The sequence below is a fragment of the Haemorhous mexicanus genome, chromosome 9 (assembly GCF_027477595.1).
Source record: "Haemorhous mexicanus isolate bHaeMex1 chromosome 9, bHaeMex1.pri, whole genome shotgun sequence".
NCBI lineage: Eukaryota > Metazoa > Chordata > Aves > Passeriformes > Fringillidae > Haemorhous > Haemorhous mexicanus.
This window is the reverse complement of record NC_082349.1, coordinates 6,680,383-6,705,000: the sequence shown is the minus strand read 5'-3', so window position 1 is coordinate 6,705,000 and position 24,618 is coordinate 6,680,383. Positions and strand designations below refer to the sequence as shown.

The following is a 24,618-nucleotide window of genomic DNA, read 5'->3' as shown; positions in this document are numbered from 1 at the left end:
TGACTTATCTCATGTCTTAAAATTGTCAATTCTCCTGTGACAAAACAGTCAAAACTTCACAAAGAACTGATTATCCCTGACATGTTAATTTTTACATACATGAAATTAGTTCAAATCACTTTATCTTAACTTTTCTAAATTGAAAATAGTCAAGGGTGTGAGGATACTCTACTACTACTAAAAAACTGATGAAGGACCCATAGTATCCTGCTCAGTTTTTCTGGGGAAAGAACATAATAATTCATCATACTCTAATCCACATAAAAGCATCCAAGCAAGGCATAAGTCAAAGTCAGAATGTTATCTAAAACAAAGACATTTAGGACCTGTCTATTAAATTACTCTGTTACTTTTGTATTTCTTAATGATGAGTAATATGCTGCTTCATAGATTACCATGAACTTCCAAGACTGAGAGGACTGTCTAAAAATTCTCATTGCTAAATTGAGATTATAGTATAAATGTTAAATTGAAACTCTATCATATTCCTGAACCCACACAGTGAAACAGACTTCAAGTATTCTCCTATGTACCCAAAATAAAGGATCCTGCCAAATCCAATCTACTACTCTACTGCAAGTGATTGATGAGAATCACAAAATGAAAGTAACACACAATGTAATTAACATTACAGACAATGAAATATAATTATTATATTCTTACACAGAAAAAAATCAGAATATTTTCTAATGAGGTATGTATTTTAATTTAAATACAGCAAATTTTACATTTCTGATTAGTAGGCACTTGCTCTGTCAGGACTATTCATTCTTTACTCAATCAGTTCCAGAGGGAAGACTCCAAATGATGCAGCAAATGCAGACATGGCATCCATTACAATTAAACAGCCAGGGAATGTAAACCTCACCACTTGTTTTCATATCACAATGACAGCATGTGGTAATGAACTTTCTGTTAAGAACTGTTAAGACCTAGAAAGGGAAAGAAATATATACTCCCAAATACTAATTACTCAGATGCTTAATACTCAACCTCTTCAAAAACCTGGAGATCAGCCAAAAAGTGTCATAAATGGTTTCACTTTGTACAAGAACCTTATTTACCAGCATTCTTAATTTTTATTTGTGCAGATGCCATGCTTAGTATTTAGCAATGAAATAGCTAAATAGAACAGCAGTGCTAATTAGACCATAAGTGTTTGAGGTTTTTTTATAGCCCAGAATTCTCTACTAAATTCAGCTAAGGAATGTCAACCACATCTGCTCCAGCCTCCACGGAAGGGAAGGTGGTCCTGTGCACAGGGGATAAAGGTGGTCATGTTCCCAAGGGATGCTGCAGACCCTCAACGTGTCAGTGGCAACACATTTGTCCTGCCTGACATGGGACTGTTCAGCCCCACAGCAGAGAAACTTGTCAGTGTGCACCTACTGCTGCCCAAGCAAGTTTCCAGTGGCTCACCTACACCACGAAGCAGTGGAGTTCCCTGATGTGAAATGAGGACTGAAGGTCTGGACCAACCACAGCCCTGTGGGAACAGAGCGTTCCTGGCAGCAGGGGGAGGTGGGATGCTGAGCTCCCCTGGATGGGATCCGTGTGCCAGGGCACAGTTACAGCACCAGACACTTCATCTTCTGGCTTTGCCTCTCTCCCCTTTCCCCTCCTCAAACCTCATCCTAGAACTTTCACATCTCTTTGATGCAGAAATACGTTCCATTTTGATAAGCTTACTGTTGTTACTTACAACGGAGCAGATTTCTCACTGCTGTGCTGAAATTACTTAGAACAATGAACCAATTGAAAAAAAACTGTAGCTTAAATACCAAGAACAAAAAGCAGTAAGAAAGCAACCTCTCTCCTTCTTCCTCTACTGGGTGTTGTTCTCTGCTACCAAAAAACCACTGAAACATCAAAGACAACATTCATTCTACTGAAATAAATCAATACCCAGTGACCTCATGGGGAAAAAAGAGTTTTACTGCTAACATGTAAAACTAACACCCAAAAAGTCACCCACACATACAAATAAAATCACAATGCTTCCATGTAAAACCTGTAACTAAAACATCACCTACAGCCCATCTGAGATCTTTTTTTTACAGTTATCACATATTTGAAAATTGCTCATTCCATGTGACACTAGTGGTAATTACCAGTGGAAGTTCAGAAGTTTAGCCAATAGAGAAAAAAAAAAAAAAAAAAAAAAAGGAATAAATTTTAGAAATTATACTAAATTTTTCTGGCATGGCACTCATCTTCCAAACTCTGCAATGCTAAGATCGTTACAAAATCCAAAATAAAAATTGAGAACATATTTTGAATGTATTTAAAGTAAATTAAAATTATGGCTTTTTATTTTCTAGGATTAATTTCAAGACTTCACTGTATCACTTGATGCTATATGCACAAAAATAGTTAACATTTTGAATATATTTAAATTTTACTTTACTTTACTTAAATGCATTTAAAAAAAAGAGAATTAGTTTAAACTCATCCATTTACCTTGAACTTTGATGAGCAAAACAGATATAATTTGTGGCAATAAAGTTATTCAGGCTCGATAAAAGCTAAAACTTGTCCTTGCTGAACAGTGAAATGAGATTTGCAGGGCCTGTGTTTCCCACAATCAAACTGTCACAGCACAAAAACATTCTCCTGCATGGGGAGGTTTTGATACCCACTTCCCTGGTGAAAGGGTGAGAAAGATCTGAAAGAGTTATTGCCAATTCATACAGTATCCCATATTCCATTAGGTAGTACAAGCAGAGAACATATCTTAACTCTGAAGGGAGATGAAGCAACAATGTTTTAAATTACTATTGACTCCACTAAATTTCCTGATAATGTCAGAAGACTGTAGTCTGGCAGGTTCATAAGAGACTCAAGATGATACAGGAATCCAATTATGCCAAGTCTATTTAGTTGTCCTGTTTGCTAAGCCAAAGGTTAACGAGAACTGCACTGAAAAAACCTCCTGTGGTATTACAAAGTATTTCTTATGCTGCATAACATGCAAATGAAAAAGTATTTTAATCAAGTCTTTCTTTAACTCCTTAATTGCAATGGGGTACCCTACAAGACAGCAAATTAAAAACTCATGATGGAAAAAGTGATCTTAAAAATTTGTCACTGAACTCAAGAGATCATCATTAATTACTCGAGTAATTATTACCGAATATTTCTAATTCGGGGAAAAAAAAAGTTCAGATCACAGGAGCATAGATAGTCATTGCTATCATTAAATCTTTATAAATAGTAAGCTACAGCCTCTAATTTTAGACAGAAATTAATTGTATTTTTGTTGGCAACACACTCCGATCTGTTTACACAGCTGACAAGTTCCAGCGCCACCAGACTCGAGCAGTGAGCTTTGAGGACTCGTCTGCTTCAGAGCAGACTCAACATTCACCAATTTCATTAAAGATGAAAAGGGGAAAAATTCACCTGCAACAATGTCACTTGTAAAAAAAGACTTAAAGCAGATTCATGAGTTTTACATATGTGAGGTATCCTATTCAGAAGAAAAGCAGGGGAAAACTACATGAAAACCTAACAGCTGTGGGAAAACAGATTAGAAGTGTTGAGTTTCCAATTCTTTTTTGGGCTAATGTAAACTAATAAAATGTTAAAATGGATCCACATTTCAAAGCCTGTAATTACCACATGACACCATTCTGTTATTTCAGACCTTACATCTATCAGCTCAGATATGCCCTTGAATACATGGACTGAGATTTACCCACCTTTCTCAAACTTCAATACTGTTTCTGCAAACACCACCACAGATATACTTTACAAGTACACTGGAAATTCAGACAGCTTTTGTCTTTTAGGGTTTTTTTTAATTGGCATAAATCCTTGACTCAGAGCAAAAAAAGGAGCAGTCATATTCAAAGAGCAATTTTCCCTTTACAAGACAGCAAAAATGGACAGGAAAGTAATGCATGGCAGATAATGGCAATATGTAAGAAAGCAAACCCCAAATCCATTTTCATTTTGTATAATGATCAGGTTCAATACAAAACCTAATTTTTCTACATTTTTCTCAGGTCACAAAATCTACATACAACACAACTACATAATTATATCACTCTTTTAGGCTTTTTTTTGGTTGGGTTTTTTTTCTAAAGAAAGGCAGACCTCACTAGCTGGCACTGGAAACATACCAGCAGAAGGAAATGAAAGACATGCTGTAAAACACATTGTAAGGATGACCATGCAAGGAAGCAAGTCTAATATTTAATGGTATTTAATGCAGGTAAGTCCCACAATTCCCTGAATTTTTGGGTGATTCTGTCACTGGTGGTGACCCCTCACTGATTTCAGCAGGAACAACTCCTGCTCCGAAGTCAGGCAGAGGCTTGAGCATGAACTGGGTGAGCTACAGTACTGTGAAAAATACCTAGATGTGCACTCAGAGCACAGATAAAAATCAGGGCTTTTTGCCTGAAGTTCAATCACTCCATAGATTTCAACCTCCAAAATGCTGTGCAGCTCTGCTTCAGTCTAGAATGGCTGAAATGAAAGATGAAACATGCACTCAATCTGACACACAGAAATCATTTCCCTGAGCTGCAGGCACCCAAACCTTGAGCATTTCTATCTTCCCCGCCAACACTCTGAATTGTGTGATGTCACAGTAATGCATAAGAGACAGTAAATGCTACAGAGTAATTTCAATCAAAAATCCATGTAAAATCAGCCTTTTCCAGGCAGGAATGAGAGGAGAAGCCAAGGAACTCACTGAGTCATCTGTGGCAGAAGAAGGCCAACCTTCCCACAGCTGGTGACGGACAGGGATACTGGTCAGGTCATACACATTCCTCTTCACCTGGAAAAAAAATAAAAATAAATCAGAACTTGCTCCAAAAAAAGCAGCCACAAGGCATTGTTTTCACCACAGCACCAAGCTTTTATTTTTTCTGGTTATTGTAAAATTGGTTCTTTCAACACTCTCAAATTCAGATGTGGTCAGCAGGTTTACACAGCCAAAAGAAACTGAAGAAACTGAGCTGAAGGAAAAAAAAATTAAAATCTAAAAATTACCATTCAAAATGATTCATTATTACTTCAACATTTTAAATGTGCAAAAAAAAATTCATAACACAAAATTTCCAAGCATAAAGCATTACAAAGTCAAGGAAAAAGTTAAGGGAAGCAGAAGGCAATAACAAAAATTCTGCTGCATGTTTTGCTAGTTAATTTGCACCTGAAAATATTGGCTGAAAATCTTATCAAATAAGAAATATGAGTTTTGCGTAAGTTTCTTAAATGGGATCCAAAAATAAAAATTAGTATATTAAACCTGAAAATATTAATGAATAAGCACATTTTCAATTAAGACAACACATTTCAACTATTTTTAACAAAATGCTAAGTAACACATTTTTACATCAACTGTTTCCTCATGCTATTAAAGTAGAAGTTGCTACTGTTAGTCATCTCACATGATGGTTAGCAGAAGGAAGGAAGGGAGGGAGGGAAAAAAGAGGAGTTGAAAACTTTGAATAAAGAAAGAACATTAGAAAATACAAGAGTTACAAAACTCTTTCCATGAAAACATTCCCACAGATAGAAAAGCAGGCAAGTTTTATCAGATATTTTGTGGTAAACAATTATTTAAATCATAGAAAGATTTAAATAATAGAAAATACCATAGAAAATACCAAAGTATTTTAGTACTTAGGATAGAGAGTGGTATCTTAAATTCTAAATACTGTCTTACACTTGAATATAAAGACTGCATCAACAGTGTAAATATTGCCCACCATAGCTGTGAACAATAAAATATTCCAGTGAGCCATGGTGGCTTTTCACAGGAATCCCAGAATGGTCTGGGGTGAAAGGAACCTTAAAGATCCTCTCATTCACCCCCTGCCCTGGGCAGACACACCTTCCACTACACCAGCTTGCTCAGAGAGAGCCCCATCCAACCTGGTTTCTTTTTGGTTTGCCTTTCATAAAACTGCTACATGGAAATACAAGGCCCAGACACATTTTCAAAGGCCCAGACAGATCCCAACAACCTCTATTGCATCCAGAAAAGCATTCTCAAGGAAATAAAAATACGGTTTGATACTTTTAAATAATATTTTGTATGACCATTCTCTAGGCAAAATATCTGAGCAAGTCTCAATTCTGCATCCTGGTCTTGGCTCTGAGAGAGCTGCACAGTCCAGCACTAACAGACAGAAGAAGCCATTAAACCAAAAGATATTAAGGCAGGTGGATAATATTTGCCTTAAAGCAAATCACAAGGCTACTCCAAAAACTGTCCTTTGATGCCTTCTTTAGAGTTTCACTTGTTCACTTGTCAACAGGAAACAAACAGCAATTAATTGTGTTCTAACTTCTGCTAAGAGAATTACTAAAACTTCCATCAACTGAAAAAAATTCAATTTATTATATTATAGCTGTCAGCAGGAAAAGATCTTTGAGCTAGCACCTTGCCTGAAGTCTAGTGCACTTACCTTGAGTTAACAACTTTTTCTGAACAGAAAAATAGTTTGCAACAATTTCAGAAAGAAAGCTGAAATTTGCCAAAATGGTAAATGCTAACACAATCCATTTAGGTAAAGGTTTCATATTCCAGAAATAATGAAAGATGATTCTACAGTACCATTCTTAGGAAGATAATAGAGTAAGAGAGATATTTTATATTATTTGATCCCACCTATTAATCACTACTTGACATATCTTCAGCACTGAAGCACACTTGAGGTTTGACTCCATGGTAAAGTAATATAAACAGATGTAAAGTACATATGCTCCCTCTAAAATGTGTCATTTATTTTTAGTACAGGATGTATAAGAAACATCTGGCAATAGATTTTCATCTAAAAATATTTTTGCATAATGAAATAGCACCAAAACTCTTTCCCTGGATCATCTTTAGAAACAAATGCTCCATGGATCCTTTCTTTTAAATTCTGCACAACAATAAATGGATGAAGAATACATCTGCAGACATTAAGCAGTGAAACAATTGCTCTAATCACTGTAAAGATCCCAGGGAGGGTGAGGACAAGGCAGAGATTTCCACACATAGTCATCCTCACAAATGTTGACTTGTGCCACATTCTTCAAAAAATTCTTAATGCCAAGGTTGTCAACAAATAGCCACAACTGAGAAAATTCAGGGCATATTGAGATCCAACCCAAAGTACAGCTGCTCTTACTGTATTTCCAGATCTTCCCTTCCACGACTGTTGCCTTTTCTCATTATTTTTAGTACTAGCAGTTATTTCAAGCTAATAAAGTGCCCCTTAGGAAAAACTGTGAAGCATTGTCTCATTTCTGGACAGATTTAATACATAGGCTATGCAGATAAAAATTTCAATACCATCAGCTTAAAGCTCTCTGAATAGAAATATTCTGCACAAGTCAGTGTCTTAGAATCATTAAGATACCTCTCCATTTTTTCCTAAAACTCGTAAATTACATGTACACACGATAACCTTAATGTTAATATTAGTTTTGTTCAGGAGTTTTGCAGGGAGACTGACCTGGGAACTATGCTTCAATTTAAAAAAAAAATTACAACTATATTTTAACTAAAAAAATTGAAACAAGAACACCAAGTCTTTAAGACACAGGGTATTGAAGTATCTATTAGCAATTCAAGTGACCTTCATTTTAGTGCTTCCTCATAGTGTCCTTGGTGGCTTTGTAAAGAAATGTTCCTTCATACTGACCCCACAAGAACCCAAAATGTAACAATCCTGACCTGTGTGATCACAAGGACACGGTTCTTGCTGGTTTCATTTTCTTGCATTAAAAACCAGAATAAACTGTCCCTGTAAAATATTTATTTTCCAGCTACACACCAGAAATAGTATTATTTTCACAAAATAAAACTCTAAAGAGCACTATTTTTAAATAACAAGTGAAACTTATTTACAGAAACATGAGATCAATAGGACTACATAATATTGTTTTCAAAAAGCCTTCAGAAGTAAAAATAAATAACTCTGAAGTCACATTCCTCAAATTCCCTTTTAATTCCAAAGCACAACAGAAAGGCATTATGAAAAAAACAGTATTTCCCTTTTTTCATTAACTCATCTGTAACTGCACTGAATTCAATAACATTCCTCTGCTATTCTAAGCTTGAAAGGCATGCTCGGGGTAAAGTGTTATGTTGGTATAAAGCACAATGCCAGACTGATGTGCTGGACAAAAGTGATCAAAGTTGAAGTAATTTTAGCCAAGGCACAAGTATTCTGCTGCATTATTCTAGCAGAATGACATCTGTTGAGCAACTCGTCGCAGAATAAACCAGTTGTTCTAGGCAGGCCTGGCTGGGTAGGGGACCATGTAAGACTGATTAGAGTAATGTTTGATTAAACAAACTGCTTGAGTTAAGATCATAACTGGATTTGGAATTCATGCCAAAGTAGTCCTCTTTCAAACAACAAGCCACAATCAATTATTTAAGATAAAATAAGCTTGCTTTTAAATAATGATTTGATTTTTGGTTTCTTTGATAATTAGAACACTGTTACGAAAGCAGGATGTAAAATGTTTTAGAGATTAGAATATTTACCAGTTGAGTACAGAAAACCCCCTTTCTTCATTAACTGACCTAATTTATGAAAGCAGATTGTAAAATGTTTAAGAGATTAGAATATTTACTAATTGAGTATAGAAAACCCCCTTTCTTCATTAAACGACCTATTTTTAGTTTAGAGTGAAAAACTCCATGTTCTAAAGGTTTCTATAAAGCTGAACTGTGAACTGCTCCTTCACTGGGCCAATAAAAATCTACAGCCACACTCCTCATGCAACTGAAAAAAGTTAGCCCAGCAAATGGACAAAGTCTGTGTTAAGGATTTTACTTATAAATTCACTTGGCATGGAGAGGAGGACTGAAATCTTTATTGTGTAAAGCAAACTCTAAATTGCAGTGCCATCCACTGAGCTACATTTATTGGCAAACTTTTTGGGGCTGCACTTTTGATCAGTTTGAAATACAAATTGGTGGCATTGTCTTTGTGCAGCCCAGAATGTCTTTTCATAATGTTCAGATGCCATGGTGACTGGCACATTACTATGGCAGCCACCCTTCAGATTATCATTTCCAGAATATAAGAGATCATTTAAAAACAAATTAAAGGCACATCTATTTGGTTTCACTACTCAGCTGTAAACAGTATCAATACAACCATTTAAACAAAAAAAAAGGAAAAAAATAGCCTGTATATTTCAGAGGCAGTCTTACTTAGAAAATGATGTATAATTTCTGCATAATGCCCTGCCTTGCAGTTACACATTGATGCTGGGAAATCATGTGAAGTTTTACCTTCAGCTCATTTTCACTGGTTTTAAAGGGAGTTTAAATATTAAACAACTTCCAATATTTTAAGAAAACCCAAATGTCAAAGTAGCCAACGCACTCAGAAAACTTCCCAGACAGAATGTTACCTTCCTATCTTTCACTGGTTTCTTTAAACAGATGAACATGTTGTTTTGAAAGTAAGGTTAAACACAAAAGATACACTTTGTTTGCAGATATGAAGCTAATCCAGCATTGAAAGTCCTGCCACATTCATATTAGTAAGGATAAAGTGAAGGAAAGTGTACCACAGGGCAAAAAGTCTGTACCAGGTACTGTGATGACAACGACCTGCTGGTGATTGCACTCAGCAGGAATAAGTAACTATTTTCTCATCTCTGAATTAGAAAAATCTGAAACCTGCTCTCAAAAACAAAGACCTAACACTTACTAAATTATTTTAAAAATTAAATTTATGCTGAATCATCAAAGAACTGTCATGCCTGAATCTGTATCTTTGAATCACAACAAATCACAACAAAGTTTAACAGTAGTTTCCCTCAGGCTGTTTTCAGCTTATGCAGGTACAAAGTTAAGTGAAATAATGTACATAATGAACTTTTGTTAGTCTTATTATTAAATATAATTTATGCAAAGCTGTAAATTGGCTGAGATGCTAAAGACTGTTCCAGGCACATAGGCAGCATGAAAGACAGTGCAAAAATGAGTGCATGAAAGGCAGACAAAAGGAGCAATAAAGTCAGAGGACTGTGAGGAATGTGGAATGTGAGTTGGGGGATGCAGGGAAATGAGATCAGATGCAGACAGTCCAAGGTTGCATGGGGCACTGATAGTACAGCAGAAATCTTGACTTTGACATTGTAACAGAGAAGAAGTCAAGAGAAGTAACCAAAATTTTTAGGGGACAGCAATGATATGGATGGGGCAGTGCCAGCAAGAACTCCAAAGTAAGGAGAAGCATTCTGATGAAGAAAGATGGAAAGAAAGGAGGCAAACCCAGCTGAAGTGATAGGCTTAAAGATTATAAATTAAAGCCTTTAACACCTCTGCCAGGCAGAATTCCAACAGATAGAAAAGAGCACTGGGAATCTGGCAGGAATAGAAGGGAAGCAGGGGCAGAATCAACCAAGTTTCTAAGCATGGAGAAGCATCAAAGGTGATATTATGGTGAATTTGGAAAGATCATGATGTTATTAACAGCTATGAGTAAAAACTGGTTAGATAAAAGGGTGATTTCAGTTAATTGTGGACTAATGAGAATTATTGAAAATATAGAGATGCAAAACTAGAGAGAAGGAATCTGAATCAGCACCTCTGCCACAACCTATTGCAACAGATTTGATCCACAGTAACAGAAAAACCCAAGACACAAACTGGAGAAGTTAGGAGGGAAAATGACAAACCAAAACAAGTAATCCATATTTCAAATGTTCTCATAGCAAAGAAAAAAGAATTTGCATTTTATCAGCAAAAGGATATCACGAGCCAAAGGAGAAACTGAATTTCTTAACTTTAAAAGTGATTTTTAGCCAGCCCCCCACTGGCAGGATATATTCACGTATACTAAAGCAGTGCACTGTGTGAGCCACCACTAACACCCAAATCAGAACTCTCAGGTTACTCTACCCAAGACTCATTTAAGGGAAAGGTTCTTAGTCTGCTCCACTCACAATTTTGTTTGTGTTCTTATATTTCCAATCCATAAAACAACAAATTATACTACAACATTAAAAAACCCAAAGGTTATTAAATCATCAAATTTTAATTTTAGTTTAAGTTTTACTTTAGAAATAATTGTGCAATTCTGAAGACATCAAATTATAACCTGCCTCTCCTTCTAGCAGCTGACTGAAGTTTAAATTACAGAATGCTTCCAATTAATGAATTAAGATGTCAGGATTGGGCTATTTTTAAATAACAGCATCTGCTTCTCACAGATTTTTTACCAGTGAAAGTCTCTAAGGAAGACTCACTATGCTATTTACATTTACACACATTCAATTCACTCTGTTGTAATCTAAAGGAAAAAAAATACACTACCAATGTAAATATTTAAAATCTATACTGAATGCAAAAAAAACCCTCACCTGCCCAAGCCTGTCAGCAAAAGTCAGCCATGATTCAGCACTTTTCTAAAATGCACAGGAACTCCACTGTGTGTATTACTAAAATACATTTTCTAATTATTTTTTTATTCCATATCTCTTCCTTTCAATTACAATTTTTGCTTTTAATATCTCTGAAAATATTCAAGTCTGCATTTATTAAGTTTTCCCACTCAGTATGCTAAAGCTTAGAAACCTTGTTTCTTGTTTAATGCCCAAGAGAAATGCATTCTATTCTAACATAATTGATTTTAATTCTATGTCCAAATCACACTACTTGCTTATTCTATTATGACAAGTAAAACAGAAACAAATAAAAGCACCAAAACATACACAGCTCATGAAAGTAGGATTCTCTTTCCTCTCAGGACTGTTTAATTTTCAAATTAAAAGTCATATGCAATTTCAGGCCTTCCCAAAGGGCCCTAAGAGAACCTGAATGTCCATTGTACATCAGCCACATACAAAGCAGAATTCATCAGTGAGTTACAACACACACACAAAACCAACAGAAATTTTTATGCCAAGTTTTTGTGTACCATTTTCCTAAAATTAAATATATTTCATGTACAGAAATGCCACTAATGCATCCAACTTTAAAGTGTATGGAACAGTGTCTGAACCCAAATAAGCCCAGTTTAAACTCTGTCAAAAATGAGTTGCATTGTGCTGTAGTATTCAGTAAATAGTGGATCACTACCTTCATTAAAAAGTTTGGTGAAATTGTTCCAATTAACTCAGATGTGGAAAATAATGTGCAATATTTGGGTGACATTTTGCTGATAAGAGTTCAAAAAAAAGATTATATAATATTAAACAGGGAGCAAATGTATTTTCTGATGTTTACAATTCCAGTTTAGAAGAGAGGTTGAAGTGCATGAATTTTGCCTGTCATGGTTGAAAAGGTGGAATAAGAACTTTATGTACTTAGAGATTAAATGAATATTTTAATGTAAACACTACATTCAGTTTGAAAGATGAGACAAGGAGAAACTGATAACTACTTTGACAGATTAAGGTAAGTAAATGCAAAGTTAATGTATTACTTGGCTGTTATGTACTAAAAAATGGGAGAGGGAGGAAAACTTTCAGGAGAAAGAATCTGAAAGCAGACAGTAACCTTAACAAAGAGATGATTCACCAAAACAGTTTAGTAAAAACATCTCATTTGGGAAAATAAGGCCCTAAATATGAGGCACTAGCACTTCCAGAAAAGCATGTAGATTCTTTACTCCCCAGATTCACATCCATCATAATGTGTCATCAAACTAAAGCCAAAAACCCCTATTAACTCTATTTAATTTATATAAATTCTTGATGACTACAGCTACTCCAAATAACTTCTGTGAAACACTACTGGCAAACTTTAAATGTGCTAAATTCAGAAAATAAACTGGTTTTTCCTTAGCTAGCTGGCTGTGCTCTGTCCTCTTGTCCTACAGCTGTGACACACCTTCCATGACACCACCTACTCACTTCACAGCCTCACTGAGCAATTGTATTTCTGAGCTGTGACCCTCATTCAGAGAATTTTTGAAATTTTTGTCAACCAGGAGTTATCAGAACTTCATCCAGTTTGGGAATGACCAGGTTATTTAAAAATTCATTATGTGTAATAACACTTAAGACTCATTACACTTTATAAGTTTTTGTAAAGAAATGTGTGGCAGTTTCCTTTCAGCAATAGAAATGATATTGTGAATAAACTATTTTCATAGATTTCACAATTACTCATACTTCATTATCCCCTATTTCATTAATTTGAGCTCATATTTTAAACCAACCCTTCTTGGATGTAATTTGACCTTTTTTAATGGATCTGTGCCAAGTGTGTACCTCACCATTACAACCTACAATAAAATGGCTCATTAGTTAATACTAGTATAATTTTGGTTAAAACCTGCAAATTTTGAAACAGAAAATAAAAGTAAGGCTACAGCTAAACTTTACTGAATCTTCTGATGTGTGAACTTCTGATTGCCTCATGCAATACATATATTTATGTGTGTGTGTTTGTATATATACATACTTATAACACAATCTGAACACATGGATGCCCCAAGCATGAGATGTTCCCTCAAATACTTAGCAAGATACTTTTCCAACATCAGTGTCCTGTCCAAACAATTTTGAGAATTAATCTGAGCTCTCTTCAAGCTACTTTTTGGCACTGCTTTGGATCAGCCTTTGCATGAGCTGATGTTAAGGTGGCAAATGTTAAGCACATTTACAATGTTATATTATACACTATATTAAAATTCTATATACAGCTGTCTGGCTGTCTTTAAAATGTGGGTTTAGTTCTCAATGCCTCAGTTTTCTGACTGAATAAATGCATGTTTTAATTCTGTAATATAAAGAAATCCTTTTCCTGATCTCCATCTTTAAATCCCTAAAATCAGTTATCCTTCTAGGGCAGCATTATTGCTAAATGCAAGGTACAATCTTCTGAACTTGATGCTGAAGTTGCAGGGTGCTGCTATATGGCCTGCACTGTGCAAAGGTTCAGCTCACATAATTATTATTATTCATTGCTTGTAGTGCCTAGGAGACCTAATTGTGATAATCCCCTCTGAACTTTAAACTGCATGACCCTTTGATTTTTTTAATAGAAGGTTAAAAGAAGAAACAAATTCCTATAGAAGTAGAAGGGAAAACACATTCTCAAGAAATTGGGGCAAGAGACATGAGTATTTTTTAAAAATCATTTTAGCAGCACACAAGCCTGAGTTTGAAATGGGGTATGAAAGAATTAAGAGTGTGAGCTAGCTGTGACATTAGAGATTGAAAGGAAGATGTGATTAGGGTTAAAAGAGATCAAACAACAAAGACTTACTGCCAAAACAATTTTACAAATTTATTTGAAAACTCCTTAAACACTTCTACTAACAAAATAAAACTACTGATAATACCTCAAGTTTGTTTGTTTGCTTGTTTGATTGTTTGACATGCACTGACACAGAAAAGGCACATTTTGAAGTCCTGGCTTGTTTTTCCATTCAGTAGGAATGGTCATTTGAGAAAAGAGCACTTATTAGCTTCCTAAATGACCCAGCTATTACCTGACCTCTATGCACGTGATGAAAGACAACAAGCAACTGCTCCTCAGGCACCCATTACCACATCACCATCAACAGGCAAAACATTCAGTTGCAATATGAAGGGTAAATACAGTTTATAATATTTTTACCCCTGAAGTCCCAATTCCAGTTGATTTTAAGTCCTGAAATATCCAAAGATTGCCAAATACCTTGACACTTACTGATCATGAAGTTAGGTATGTGCCAAGAGCACTAACTTTGATCCAAGCTATTCAAAATTGGTAAGAAAACACAATTTCAACTATTAAATACACATTCTGTCCATCCTGACATCCCTCAGACTTACCAGAAGATACTGACTCCACTGGGTAATGGTAAAATATGAATTAAAGCTGGGAAGTAAGATAAAATCTCCATGCCTGGTGGGGCCTGGTCCCACCCTGTCCACACCACTTGTGCATTTATTCAGTTACAGCACAGTGACTCTCATGGATATAGTCAGGCTCCCACTGAAAAGGGCATTAAAGATTGTTTCTAGGGTCTGAATCATCACTGGAAATAAAAGAGAGAGTCAATATGACTCTTGCAGTGGAAAGATCTGTTACCTTTTCAAAGCTGTCATGTTCAGAACAAAACAAAAATTTAGGCAGATATATTTCTGGTCAAACATCCTCATCTTCATTTAAAAAGTACCTGGTCTGCAACAGCCCAAGAGTAATAAATCCATAAATTGGTCTTTGCTCACTTCCCTGCTTGGGAATATTCAGGGATTTCAAAAGTAATCACTCAAACCAATGAATGGTAGAACAAATGGTCATTTTAGGAACTAGTAAGGAGTAGAATGGAAGTTACAGTTTAATCATAGTAAAGAGCTCCATTTAGATACATGGAGGGGAAAGGGGGGAAAAACCAAAACCCAACCAAAAAACTCCCACTTACAAGTTTCTTCTCACTTTGGTTCAATGAGAGAAGGAATCCTATCACCTCCCCCAAATCTCAGACTATGACTCCAAGAAACACTCTCCTGAACACTGATTAACAGTATCTTCCACTCCTACCCAACTGCATTTGAAAATAGAAATTGATCAGTTTCAGTCTTAAAAAATGCATAAACCACATTTGCTTCAGAGCAATCCTTATTTTAAGCAATAAGCCAACTCATTTTGGTGTAAGAAAGAGAACATCACAAAATCAGCATTTTCTTATCTGATTTTACTTGTTCTCTAGAAAATCAATAAAATAAACTTTTGGGAGAGGCCATATTTTTTTTCTCCTAGAGACAACATAAAATCTATTCTACATTTTTTAATTGGTCAATAATTATAAAGTATTTACAAACTTACACATTACATGAAAAATAGTTCAATCTATCAACTTTGAGAAGTAAAGTACCATAGTCATGCAGAGAGTTGGGAAGCACTTTCACATACAGAAATTCTCCAATACCTCTAACTTCAGTGTTTTATTTCTCTCTTCCTTCCACTGTTACACTTAAAGGTCACAGCAAACCTGCTGCTTAGTAAGGAGAGATGGGCAGACTCACCCTGCAGCCCTTTTATTCCTAGGGCCAGCACACAAGCTGCATCCAGAAAGGAAGATGAGGCACAGATATAAACTGTCTTGTGCATTACATGAATTTCCCAAAGCAAGGTGCATTTTCTCTGAAGACTCTCTGGTATTACCACCATAAAAAGAGAAGATGGGTCATCCAGAAACCCATCAGTAACTCAAGTGATGACTTCCTTGGCTCACTTCAGTTGTTGGTATCAGGTATTTGACAGTGAAAGCTCTGTAGGAAGTCAGCTCTAAAGTAAACTGAGACATCTTTTCTCAGTCACTGTAACTATGAATTTAAGAAATTCTTTGGTGTGGTTGTATTTGAATAGGTATTCTATTCATGTTATTCTGAATTCAAGTTAAACTATAAAACAATGTTCATTGAGCTGTCAGTCAAATTTCTACTAACAAAAACATTTCTGGGTACTTCCTCCATTTCATCATTGTGTCTACCAAATCAAAACTTCTTTAGGGGTTTTTATATTGACAATATTCAGAAGTAAATTGAAATTGATTTCTGCTTTAACAGTGGAAAAGAATTGCTGACAAAGCCTCACAGTGGGTTTTAAAAATATTAACATACACACATCAATTACAAATACAGTTACTAATACTGCTACATTTAAGGTATATGCATGTAAGGTGCAGATTATACTATTAGCAGCTCTCCTATATACATATACATTTTTAGAAAGAGAATTCAGTCTATTAAGCAATCCACTAACAAAGCTATTCCTTAGCTCATCCCTGCCATAACCTGCTCTATTCAGAAACATATGGGAAAAGACATTAAATAACCAGTGAAAACCATGGACTTCTGGTATTAGTGCTACACATTGCATACCCCTATTCATTATTCCACCTCCCTTGTTTAATCTATCATTAAGACTCAGTGACCCTACACTAAATTTAAAGCAGATCCTTCCTTCCTCCCATGCCTAAATTCACATACTTTTCTAGTTGGGGATGCCCTCAAGTATTAGCCACTCTACAGGGTTTCTCTAATCTCAGCTCTGAACTATGTTGTGCTATAGAAGCAAGAAATTGCTGGTTTACATCTTTAACTATGGAATCTTCCACCCAAAAAATCCCCTCCTTTACTTAATAAGATAGAGGAAAATCTTTCATGCAGAACATATTTAACATGTTTAAAAATGACATATTTTCCTGTATATGATGTAGAATAAAAGTTATAAAGTACATTATTTTAAAGCACTGCTTCCCTGAACTTGTGTCCCAAATATAATTGCATTTGAAACAATTTTAAAGCTTTCAAAATTTAATGTTACATCTTAGAAAAGCTAGATCTTTATTTGTATCCAAAGTCAAGATGAAACAGGTTTCTAATAAACAAATTTTAAAAAAATAAAGCAAGAGGATGACCAAATACCAGCTATTAGACTTGCTTTTGTTTTTTTTAACATAGGAACTAAAAACATACAACAATATTAAAACTTCTACCTCTCTCTTTGAACTGACAGGTTTCAGTGTAACAGTAATGGCAGCACAGGTGAAAACACACCATGAGTTTTCTGAATGAGGGACAGGAATCTTTATTGTTGCCATCTATAGTATTTGCCAACTGTAGCCCTGCCTCCCTCTCCCACAAATAGGTGAACATTGATCTGCACCACAATTTAAAAAATTAAAGACACTAAGACTGTGAATGAAGCAGAGATGAAATTCCATTGAGTTAACAAAATGAGTCAGGCAAAGGTACAATCCAAATAGAGATTTTTATGTCTACCAAAAGAAGCCATACTAATTTGTTTTGATTTCCTGAGTAATACTACTTTTAGTGTATTTAAAAATGTTTAACCACATTTCCTCAAAAAACAGAATTAAGTTGAAAAGAGCAGCTGCAACCTGACCAAATAGCCCAATCTGCATTCTCTCTGGCTCTTCTTTCTTTCCTTAAAGTCTTTTCCCCAAACAAGTCAGTACTTGAACAATTACATATGAGTCATATGTACTTGTAGAATACAAAAAGTTGATGGGAAAAGCAAATTAGTAAGATTCAAATTGTCAGGTTATCAGATAACAGAAAAATATTAGGAACAGTTAAAATAAACACACTAAGCCAAGAGCAACACTAGAAAACCTGAAGTCTAAGTTCTACACAGGTGCAGACATGGGAAGATGAAGGGAAAGTGTTACTGGAGAGTGAAAATAAACAGTAACTGTGAACTCTATAGATCAATTTGAAGACAGAAATTATCTGGAAGCCTCTCAAGTGAGGAACTTTTCTTTACAAACAGCAAGACTTTTATGAAGAAAAGAAGTGCTGCTAAGGCCCCAGTCCTGCAAACTCTGGTTCAGGCATTTTTCCTGAACTGGACTGGCTTCCAGACATGAACTGCCTAAATTAAAATTGTAAGTAGTTTACAATATTGAAAGCACATTTTCCTTTGGAATTCCAAAATGTTAAAAGAAAGCTACATTATCTTGTTCCTCTAAGAGGAGTGCACAGCTGAGTCTCTCTCAATACAACGAGTTTATTTGCTGGATCTTCAACAGCAGCCACCTTCATGAAGAGTCTGCTCTGGGTGACCCAGAAACACACAAAGCTCTTCCATGATGGAAGAGTCACTGTTTTTTGAATATACTACTAAATGCAATTTCATTAGTGTTTGACCAAAACACTACAAGAGTTACCTCTTCTGCAGATTCCAGTCACAAAACTCCCCATTCATTTGCTGCAGAACAACAGAAAACTTAATGATCACTTCAGAAAATGGGCTAATATAAAGCTATTCTGACCATTTGCACTAGTCTATTGTGCAAACTTGTCCTCTCACTGAAATGGTAAGATCTGAAAAAAGGTTAACTTAATTAATTCAACATTTGTATTATTTTCTCCTCACTTTTCTGTCCTACCTTGACATGCAATTCTGAATCTATTAAATAAGCAGTAAACACTATTTCATTTAATGAAAAAAAAAAGTTAAATTACAAATTTGTGAATCTCAGCAACTCATTTTCCCCAAGACACCTCCAAATAACTGCACAGAATAAACATAGTCTTCATCAGAATTCCTTTATCTAAACTAAAACTAGAAACTATGTAATACAAAACAAAATTCACAGACAACAAATATTAAGATCTGAAAAGATCTATTCAGCTCAAATTAACACATTCCTATAAATCAAAGCAAAATTCATCCTCACGTTCACTCCTGTTACAGAATTGTCACCTCAACAGCCAATAAAAAGAAAGAACTAATGAGGTATTTCAGTATCTCCCAAAGAAATATTTTCAGCTCTGTTTTTCTTTTAAGTGCTTGAAAGAAAAAGAGTAATGAATTGCTCCCACACAGTCTTTTTATTATTCTGTTATAGCAACTAGAGAGTTACACCGAGTCTTTATCTTTCACATAGTCCCAGATATTTTTTTGTCTCACTGCAACAATGACAAAGGAAGCAGACCAAGAAGAACAGTTATTTATCAGCAGCAGGGAGGTGCTGCTAGAAGCAGCAAATGTCCTTGTTTCTACTAATGGCTAACAGGGTGAGATGACAGATTTATTGGGTAACTAAGTGATATCTGAGAGCTCTGCACTAATATCCAGACAACAATCCAATATACCTTGGAAATAAGTTTCCACAACAGACAAGGATCTAGACTTCTACCAAAAACCAGGTCACTCAGCTGTATCCTGTGGAGTTCCCAGGACTACTTCTCTCTTTTAGGATGAACATCCCCTGCTCCCCAGACAAGCAAGCATCCTCTAGCCCTGGAATCATCCACATTCATCAACAGGACCATGGATTTGAGATGGGGAAGAAAAATCTGTTAAAGTCCAGCAATAACAAGCTGGAAACTTGAGGAAAGAACTGAGATTTCACTGGCTACTCACCTGCACCGAGAATATGCCCTGGACCTAAAGTTTTTCAAACAGGACAGTGAAATCCTAATCACTTCTCTCATGATCTACATTAGAATAGTTAGAAGAAAATTAATTAGAGGCACATCCAACAGATCAATCTATATAACAGTAAGGCTAAAGAGACTTAAGGACTTGAATAGATTTATTAGCACTTTTTTTTGGTGTAAGTGGCAATAGATCAGCCTTGAGTAACCACAGTCTGGACAGTTTTGAAGATATCCTCCCAGGCTGCTGCTTAGAAATTTTCCAAATCAATGGGACACATGACCCTTAGGCACTCACACAGATGTATAAGAAGGGAATTGGCCTTTCCTGACAGGCCAAAGAAAGAGAGAAGTCAGGAGTCTGATCACTTATTAGAGTGTGATCATCACCATGACACTGTGGTGTGTGAGGCTTAAGCACACAAATACCAATATCAATTATCAATTACCAACAGCAGCTGAAAATCATTTCATAAAAAGCTTGTGATCCTGCCAGTGAGCTGGCACTTACCAACCATGAGAAAAGGGTCAGAAAGCTATGGATGTATCCAGTCACATGGAAGGCATGACTGATGACAATAAATTTGGTGAATTTATGTTGCAGACTTGTGTTTTTAAGTAACACGTGCAAGAACAGCAGTCCTGACTCAATAAGAACCAAGAAAGTTGAGTTACAATGTACACAGACAGGAATCTGGCACAGAATGACCTCCTCCAGCAGCAAAACAGCTCAGTAACATTAAAACTCCCCACTCGAATGCAAAAATAAAGGCTTTTTGGACATTTTTTAGACACTTTTTTTTTGACACTTTTAAAGATAAGTATCATCATCTATTTTGAATATTTCAAATAGTTCCTGTAAAATCCTCTTCTCGTGAAATAAGAAGCCATTACTAAAGCCCAATGGATCAGAAGTCCCAGAAAAGGTTTGCCTGCAGATGTGTCATGAAAATGAATTCCTGACAAGCAGCAGGAAAACACATGGCAGGGATGGCAGAAAGCCAACAAACAGCTAAGAGCTGCTGGCCATGATGTCACAATGACAGGCACTTTAAATTGTCATTCCAGAGCAGGAGAAATGGCTGGAATCTGTCACCAAAGCTATGGAGAAAATGGAGAGATGAGATGGGAAGGGAATTAAGTCACTTCTTTGCAAAATTTTCAAAACTGCTTGAAAGTATGGAGTGAGAGATCAGCTATTAAGTGGAAGTTCAACTATGGTGGCTTTGGCAGTGACGATAACCCAAGGGCTCTAGCATGATTTGCAAGGAAGCTGTGGAAGCAGGAAGTCATTCAAAGACATCTGCAGTTAGTTCTGCCCCACATCTCTGACCTTGCTGTAGACTCTGCAAGCATGGAATCAGCCTAGGCCTGAAGAAAAAACCTCAGTCACTCACTGAAACTCAAAAGTTCAGTTGTGTAAGTGGTGGAAAAAAATCCTGTGCCTAGATTTTGGTATACAGGTAATGTCAGAAAAGCAGGAAGCTTCTGGTTTCATCACCACCTCTTTGAGACTGATATTCCAGATCTGATCCTTGGAAATAGGTCAATAAAAGACAAGAATGTGGGATGAAGATTTTGAGGATATGCTAATGTCACATTATCTTAAAAACGCTCACAATTGCATGAGAGACATTACCCTTGGGAAAGATGTAAAATTAACCTGAAAGAAAGCTGCAATGCCATCCAAATGAACAAGATGAACAGTAGAAATTACAACCTTACCCTTTTGTTTTTCAGTATCTGCCTCTGATTCAGATCTTAAGGCATTTTTACCAAGCAGGGATAGAGGAGGATAGAAATGCACATTTCAGAATGAAAACTGTGTAGAAATACTTGCAAATTAGATGCCTCTTTTTACTTTCATCAGAGCTTCCCTTTCAAAAAAGAATCAATAAAGCTTCAGAAGAGTAAATCATGTGCAGTTTGTTCTTCCTGCAACAGCATCAGTGCCAATTAAATTCTGAACCTTAAATCTTTATTGTTTCCTATTAGCTGCTAACTAGAAGGAACACAGTGATTTTCTGAGATCCCAGGCTGAGACTTGCCACAGCAGCAGTTAGAAAAAAAAATGATCTTGTTTTGACTTGTCTGCTGGGTAAACTTGACATTGAAGCTACATGGTGGAAAATAAATACATAATACCAAGATGTTAATTTTACAGCAACACTTAACTCTTGTGACCACAATTAACACTCAGGGAGGGAAAAAAAAAAAAAGCCATTGACAGGTCTGCCTGGCTCCTGCTTCTGCACTGCTTCCCAGGTTCCCTCTCAGCAGTGGCTCAGCTCCTGCACAAGCCAGGCTGGCACTGACCCCAGGGGCTGCCTTCAAAGCAGCACGAGGGGAGGAAGAGGGGAGCAGGATGACAGGGAGGTAAAAGCAGCTGTCAAATGACATTGACTCCCAGCTAGGATCCAAAACAGAAGCCTAAGAGCAAAGGGCTGCTGGGAACAGCTCATCCTCTCCTCCCTCTCCCACCCTCAAGCTCTGGGAACACCTCTAGAAGAGGGTGGGATATGAGTTCAGAGAACAACAACAGTTTTGTGGGAACTACCTCCTATTTCTGAGGCAGGATTGGCCTTAGAATTATGATGCTACAAGGTCTTCATTTGTTATAAAAGGACCAAAATGGTGCATTTGGGGAAGAAAGCTACTTTTGTTTTGCATCAACACTGCTCCAAATCCCTCACTCCACTCCCTGAGAGCACAGAACCACTCTTGCAACACTGAACTCCTCAAAATACCATGAACCTCATGATATAAGTATTCTTAAACTTTTTCTAGATCAGTGTCATTTACCATTACACTAGAGAAAGAACTAAAAAGAAAACCCCAACCATAATTTTAACAGTGGAAGAACATGGATAGCATGGGTAGAGAAATTAATAGTGTGAGCATGCTTCTATTTATGATATGAATACTAAACTTTCTAGCAATTTCTAATGTATCAAGGTATTACTTTCTAGCAATTCCTAATACTACACTTAAATTGCCAAGCAGTCAAAGAATAAAGTGCAAAATGGACTTTTTTTCATCCTATTCCAACTGCATTACAGTAAGCTGGCAATGATTCACAAATGGGAGAACAAAAGTATGCAAGGAATTAAGAAAGAGCTTTTGAAAAGCCTGAGAAGCTTTATTTTTTTTTCTCTGTGGAACCATCCAAAGTCAAAGGATGGATCCAAAGTCCTTTTGGTTGAAGAAGAAAATGATCATGGAAAGAAATCCCTGAGGGGACACTAAAACCTTGAAGAACAAGCCAGCTTTTTTTACTTACTCATAATGTAGTAAAGATAACAATTTGCTACATGAAATCAATAAAGACTGTGAAATCAAAATGGCAACCTCAAGAAAGGCCAACTAACTACTGACCAAACCAAATCAGGTTCAAGGACATAAATGCCTATCAAACCTTAATAATTAAGTAATAAATCCCTTTAAATCAATATATTTGGAAGAGTAATTCAAAATTACTTAAGAAACAGATAATGCTCAGAATTAAAATACAGAGCACATAATATGTAAACACCAAGCACAAAAGTTTATTAATTGTTATATACTTCTCATGTATTTGCACTACACTCATATTTCAAATGCAAATATTAATTTGGAGAGAAATACCTACTGTATATGCACACACTGAAACAGTTTGCTCAGCTATACTGCATCAATGGTTGTTTGACAAGTTATAGCATTACAAGCTGCTCATTTACATATTCAGCTACTCTCTCTGGTTTTTCCTTGAGAAAAAATTAATAAAACAGATCCATACTAAAAGCTTCTCCTCTGAACCACAAAGATACTTAGTTATGCAAATTCAGTGTATAAAATTTATACCAACAAAATAACATCAAAAATGTAAAAATAATTCCTGTCTAAATCCTAAGAATGTGTCATATTTTTAACTATGACAATTAACACCTGCAATAAAAATTTAGTTGATAGAAAGAATTTCCATTACATAGTCAGATAATAATTAGTGAAAATTCAGTCTCTGAAATATTAACGTGCACTATACTGACACACAAGCACAGCTTTCAAGTATAATTCAACACACAAGCATTTTGCAAAAAAAAAAAAAAAAGCATAAAAAATTTCTGACTTACAGCATTTTTTTCTGTATTGCATTGTAAGGAGAAAATAGTACTTAGAAAAGTTAGGCCAGATATTGATGTTTCATTTGAACAAGTAGAAATAAAGAAATTCGAAAAAGCTGTTTTCATTACAATTCAAAAAAACAGAAGATGAAAGGCAGAAATAAGAAAGCAGTACAAAAGAAAACATATATGTGAGCAACCAAATAAATTAAAGAAACAGGAAAAAAAACTTTAAAAGAAGATTAAAAAAAAGAGAAAAAGACACTGTTTACTAAACAAGAAAAAGAACCTATAGAGTTAAAAATTCAGTTGGGTGACTGTCAGATTTTGTAAGTCATATCTGAGTGATCCTAGATCTGACCTAAAAACTGACACAAGGCAAAAGACACAAAACAAGAACTGAAATTGATTTTCAGTTCTCATCTGATACCAGTGCCGTGAGACAACAGATGCTTATTTCAGACTATGCTAAAATTATCCTCTACTTCAAACAGTTTGCACTTAGTCTGCAGAACAAACATTTAATCTCCAAGTTTCATTGTTCCTCACTTCAAACTGATCTTAAGAAAGAAAATTAACAAAACACAATGCTAATGTAGTTCTCTAAGGGGAAAACTGTTCCTTTTTTGGGTATTTAAAAAGCTTGTCTTACTGCTCATGGTGATTCTTTGCATGGCTACTCTGAAGTGAG

General features: G+C 35.8%; 1 protein-coding gene across 1 annotated transcript in view; it reads right to left on the bottom strand.

The window, feature by feature from the left end:
• The window catches only part of FAF1 (Fas associated factor 1), a 152,522-nt gene that overhangs the window by 67,648 nt on the left and 60,256 nt on the right, over positions 1–24,618 (bottom strand). The window contains exon 8 of the mRNA XM_059853849.1: positions 4,703–4,789. Coding sequence (XP_059709832.1) covers positions 4,703–4,789 — 87 coding nt within the window. The remainder of the gene's footprint in view (positions 1–4,702; positions 4,790–24,618) is intronic.